This window comes from Cynoglossus semilaevis, chromosome 2 (genome assembly GCF_000523025.1).
Source record: "Cynoglossus semilaevis isolate Cse_v1.0 chromosome 2, Cse_v1.0, whole genome shotgun sequence".
In the NCBI taxonomy this organism is placed as follows: Eukaryota; Metazoa; Chordata; class Actinopteri; order Pleuronectiformes; family Cynoglossidae; genus Cynoglossus; species Cynoglossus semilaevis.
In genome coordinates, this window is record NC_024308.1 from 19,530,156 (window position 1) to 19,536,166 (window position 6,011).

The window sequence follows — 6,011 nt, forward strand, 5'->3', positions numbered from 1 at the left end:
ACTGCGTTAGCGTAGGGGAGTGACATAGGTACTGATGTATAGTACGCGAGTGCGTATCTCAATTTAAAAAACCAAATGCATTTCAAAGATACTGTGTATATAAAATATCAGATATTATATATACTAATATTAAAACTGCAGAAGGAAGATGCAGTTGAACTGTAATACACAATTTTTACGATATATGTGTAGTTCATAGAATGCGTGCAAAGCCAAAAAAAAAAAACAAAAAAACTTCATTTACATAAAGTATTTCATTTGTAATTTGAATGACTAAACTGTATGTGATTGGCTTTTTTAAAACCCAAACCACCAAGTACCAAGTACTGGAACATGAACAGCTAATGTGCAAAGACAAACCTCATCACTGTTTCCTTCCAATAACAATAAGCACGAATGAGATGGTAAAGCTAATGGCTCGGAAACACACCGATGACCGCACTGAGCAACAATGACCACTCCACACTACAATCCCTATAATTCCGCGAAGCCACATTCGGACATTATCCTTTTGTTTATTGTGTTCTTTTGATTGGTTTGCTTGTTCTTTTTTACATTCTTCAATATTACTGAACACAAAGTAAAATATGTAAAAAATGTTTTTTTTTTTATAAGGATTATTCCTTCAGTTTTCTTTACATAAACAAGACTAGAGTCGAAATGCTCTTTAGCCAGCAGGGGTCAGCTGTGAGCACAAGAGCAACGTTCAAAACTGGACAGAACCCTGATGATGAGGGTTTTTATTGGCAAAATTCAAAATTAACACGATTTCCTACATTTAAGTGCCAGCGAATTATTATTATTATTATATGTTAAGTCACAGTCTGTTAAGGCAACTGCAGTTAAACACTTCTGGGGAGTCAAACTAAGAAAACACCTGAGCTTAGCAGACTTGTCAAGAACATAAAACTTTTTTTTTTTTTTTCTGAAAGTTTGCTACAGGGAGTCTCTCATGTCCCTGACTGGCATAACATAAGATTTTTTTTTAAATGCTTTCAGGGGCATGACATCAGGACAGAGTAAAGGTCTGACATTTAGAGTGGTTTTTAGATATACGAACACACATATATGCGTGTATATTTGTAATTAACGATTCCTTACGTTACAGCCGAAATATACTGTGTATATACACACACAAATATATACATATTAGGGATGGCTCGATCGGATCGGATACCTCAGATGCCGCTAACTTGCATACCGTAAACGGGGACACTATGACCTCAGCGATGGCAGCCAGTGGCACGAAAAAAAAGAAGGTATCAGATCGATATCAGATATCGAGCCACCTCTAACATGCATATATATGTGTGTATATATGTACATATGTGTGTATATATATATATATATTCACAAATATATGTATATACACATAAACATACATATATACACATATATATTTATATATGTATATATATAAATATATAAATATATATACATATATATATATATATATATGGCAGAGGGTTTGAAATCAAAATATCTATTTACTGATCATTTAGGGGGCTCTGAATCTTTTAGTGTCATTACATTTTAACGTGAGGGGATCCCGAGGTGTCTGCGAGGGCCAGGGCCTGCAGGTTGTGGCACTGGAGCAGGAAACCCTCAATACCAGCATTTCCTGTAAGGGGATTGCTGTAGAAGAGGTTCTGTTCAGGCGGCAGAATGCAGTCAGAGCCCCAGTCGGAGTCTGAGTCTGAGCTGCCATTACCCGAACCCTCGGTAGCTGTGGGCGGATAGCTCAGCTGTTCCAGCTGCTCCACCAGGTCGCTAAATTGCACAGCCGAGCTGCTCTCAGAGCGCACAGAGTAGGCCGGGAAGTTGACCATGGAGCTGGCCTCCGACTGGATGTCGGAGCCCGGCAGGCGGAGTGAGGAGGAGTCGGTAGGAGCGCCGTAGCTCACCGAAAGGGACTCGGCCACTGAGCCTAGCCCCAGGTTGTCGAGCGAACTGCACTCAGAACGATTGTTGACCAGAGAGCTGGTCTCAGAATTACCGACCGCGGGATCAGGGAAGGGGTTGACGTTCCCATTTAGATCCTTAATGCCCAGGCTAAAGATTCTGTTTTCACGGTGGTCAGATTGCGGCAAGTTATGAAACGGATCCATTTTACCGTCAAGCAAGAACGAGTAGGCCTCGGCACCGCCGCCATAAAAGGATATATTTGTCGGGTCGTCATCTATGAATTCCTCAGTGACATGAAACGGCGAACTGGACGTGGAGAACATAGGATTTGGCTTTGTACGCATCAGCTCCGCCTCAAAGGCCTCTGGGGTAAGAATGCCCCTACGCCTACTACCAACCGCATCCACCAAACCTAGTGTGCCTAGAGGCCTACCTAGCTCACGATCCTCAAAGCTTGTGATGCCGCGGGGCGACTGGAAAGCGCTACTTTCTACACACACAAACATGGGGCTGCAGTGTCCTGCTGCCTGACTGCTCTGGGCACCTGGAAAAGTGTTGTGTGGCGAAGGAGTGGCCTGAATGGGCTCTTCCTTCAGTAGGCCGGGTGCTCCGACGGCTTGAGGAAAGGGCTGAAGCGGCGACAGCAGCAGCTTCTGTTGGTGGCGCTGAGGAGAAGAGCAGACTATGGGAGCGGGTTGAGGATGTGTCGCAGAGAGGACGCTGGGAAAATGCTCTTGTTGGAAGCTCGTGGTGGCTGAAGACGGGGACCGAGGCGTCCTGAGGCTCTCATTGAAGGACAAGCACTAAAAGGATCGTACAGAGTGGAAAAAGGAGAATGTCACAAATGAGAAACTAATAATTACTTTTTTTCTCTCACGGTAATGCATTTTTTTTTTTTTTTTTTTTTTACAGCTGTAAGAACAGTTACAGTTTGAAAGTGAGACAGCTAGGGCCAAATATTTGAATAGCCGTCTCTGCAAGCCACTTTCAAACCACTGCAAACCACTACATCCACATCTGCAAACCACTCAAAACACAGCTGACAACAGAACACATGTACATATTGGAGAAATGTTAAAGGAGCATTTCAACAAATTCAATTAAATGTGAATTATTTCAGTAATATTGAAGGTTTTTTTAAAAAAAAAATTAGGAAAACGTTATTACTGTAAAAATCCTACATTTAAGTCAAACACCTGCAAGTGTTTGCAAAAGACAAACCTTTTAAAAGCATCATTCTAACAGGCGTACATTTACATTTTGTATAATTACTCAAACTGATCAACCCATTGGAGAATTTTTATTTGAGGAATTATGAGGGTTTCAAACCACTCGTTTGCCTCATTAAGTAGCTTTTAAATGTCATTTCAGAAAAGACAAACCTTTTAAAAAGCATATTTCTAACAGACGTACATTTAAATTTTGTATAATTACTCAAACTGATCAAATACGATGTAATACAGCTTACAGCCTGACAAAGATACAATTACTTCATCTGAGGGAGGCATGCCTGAGCACGCCGGAAGAACTGACCTGTTTTTGCATATCTGTTGTTAGAGAATGAGCTGACATCCTTATTGTGCTGTTCCTTCTGTAGAAACAGACACATCAAGTCAGACTTATGACACACTTGTATACGCCGTCACATCCGTGCTACATACAGCGCGCGCACACAAACGCACCTCTGATAAGGCGTTCTTTTCGCTCCGTTTTCCTTCGCGTACTCCAATAGCTGCTTCTGAGTTCTCCCACTAAGAAAAAAGAGCTTGGAATTAGAACATGATACTACAGAGGCAGGCATAAGAAATCAATAAAAACAATACAAACATTTAGAGCTCAAGTTGAGAATCATTCAATAAAGTTAAGCGTAAATCTATTCTTTCCTTAACCTTATTTTAACAGCCAGATCAAAACGTGTAAAATACAAAACATCCAAATATCCAAACAATGCAGACCATATAAAAACTAGGGAACGACCAAATATTCCACCGATGGACAGCAGGGGGCAGAATTTGCGATCTTTGTTTTGATACACTATTATGTTGTAGGCCCACAGTGAAAATAACAGAGAACATAGCAATTGCAATGACTTGATTCTAGTGAGCTTAGCACTGAGTCATAGCCACTACCGTATTTTCCGGACTACCGAGCGCACCTGAATATAAGCCACACCCACTAAGTTTAAACCCCCCGATATCGAGGTACCCAAAACCTAGCGTGTTCTTCTTTGTACTGACTTCCCCTGTCTCTCGTTCTTGCACTTCCTGCTAGAACGCCCCCTGGTGACTGAAGAAAAATCCATAGAAAAGCCACATCGTTGTATAAGTTTATATAAAAAAAGTAGCGGCTTATAGTCCGGAAAATATGGTAATTCAATGGCTTTATCTGTCCCCAAAGGGGGGGCATGACAGAAATTAAGTTGTTGTTTGGTCGGCCCTAGACTTCAGACCGGCTCGGCGTTCAAAGTGCGCTTTGGTACGTTCAGACCTAGCTCAGTATCAGAGCGTTAACGGCAGTTTCGACACCTGTATCTGAAGGAGGAGCCTCTGGTAAAGAGGATTCCTTTGGATTTAGGTTGAGGTTGATCGAACAAACGGAAAAAGGAGTGATATTCCACACAGATTTTCCAAAAGTCTTTACACTCATCCCGACTGGCCATTAAGAATTCCAAAATGTCCTGATGTGGCCCCTGGGAACAAAGATAAAAAAAAAAAAAAAATTGTCTGAGACATCAAAACAAAAAAGAAGCAACTAATGGAGCAACTCCTTTAGAGGTACTTACATGAACTTCTGAGTGGAGCTTGATGAGGAACCTTTTTCTTTTGAAGCTCAGTTTGCGAATTTTGGACCAGTTGAATGTGTTAATTTTTGTGTTGCCCTATAAAAACATTTAAAAAATGTTCAGTAACATTTTAGTCTTAAAAAAAAAAAAACACACAGTTAAGAAGTATAAACACCATGAATCACCTGAAAAACCTGAAGGCCCATATTGGCAACAGCGAGGTTGATCTTGGTGCCTTCACGGTCTGCTGCTGGGTGGAAACGGACACCATACAGTTCCAGTTTACGAGCAATCTCCAGAATTTGAAAATCAGATTCAGCTGGAGTCTGACCCCTGCAACAGACGACATAAATGTTTATATACGTTTATATGTGTATATCATTCACGTTAAACAGAATTCCCGTCATGCTGCTCTTTTCTTAAGGTCTAAAAACAAACAAAAAAAAAACAGTATTTCTACAAATACAAGATGGCACATCATTCAACATACTGATGGATCTTAAATAAATGGTCACAAACAATAAAATAATAATTTATAAGAGGCATGGAGTTTATCAGGTTTTTACGATTACGATTCTTATAGATATTACATAATTATGCTAATATCGTCATCGACCAATGAGACCTAGAAATGTTTGTAGATGTCGGCACTATGGTCTTAGGTATACATTTGGAGCTAAAGATTATGCAATTTTCATTTTCTCAGTCTAGACTGAAATAACCCTCTGTGAAGGAGATAAAAATAAAACTTATAAAAATAAATAAATCATTTTCCTGTTTAGCGTCAACTTCCTGCAGTGCTGTGCACCCTATATATAATAATGTCTTCAAGTTCATTGCATATTTATCAAACGGTAACCTCAAGAAATATCAGTGTGGTATTCGGTATGAGTGAGTACCACACATTAAAATATTTATCGTATCAGTTTGTAAAATCAGTATCTGGACAAAACCAGTAAAGGGTGAACGAACTTCTCATGTCATCTAAACATTTAAGTCACTACAACCAAACAGCATAGTAGGTTACATCCACATCAGGTCTATCCAATAACGAGGATATTTTAAATTTCCTAATATGCTAAGTAGCCAAATCTCCTTAAATCCCACTGCTGTCCTACTGGCCTTACAGCCAATAGAGCAGCCAGAGCCAGGGATTAGGCTAGGGAATACTCTATCCAGACAGTGAAATAAATGGATTTAAAAGCCCGCTTAAGCCGGTGGTTGGAGACTGTTTATGTTAGCATTGTGCATACACTTGCGCACACATAAACCCAAAAACATCCCTAATATACTGTATGTATGTATATATGTATATATATATATA

General features: G+C 40.1%; 1 protein-coding gene across 4 annotated transcripts in view; it reads right to left on the minus strand.

The window, feature by feature from the left end:
- farp2 (FERM, RhoGEF and pleckstrin domain protein 2) overlaps window positions 1-6,011 on the minus strand; it is a 45,052-nt gene that overhangs the window by 23,410 nt on the left and 15,631 nt on the right. For all 4 annotated transcript variants that reach the window (XM_008307347.3, XM_008307345.3, XM_008307344.3 and 1 more), the window contains exons 8-13: window positions 4,873-5,020; window positions 4,688-4,783; window positions 4,431-4,594; window positions 3,588-3,656; window positions 3,439-3,496; window positions 2,450-2,708 (exon numbers count right to left, since the gene is read on the minus strand). In XM_008307347.3, coding sequence (XP_008305569.1) covers window positions 2,450-2,708; window positions 3,439-3,496; window positions 3,588-3,656; window positions 4,431-4,594; window positions 4,688-4,783; window positions 4,873-5,020 — 794 coding nt within the window. The remainder of the gene's footprint in view (window positions 1-2,449; window positions 2,709-3,438; window positions 3,497-3,587; window positions 3,657-4,430; window positions 4,595-4,687; window positions 4,784-4,872; window positions 5,021-6,011) is intronic.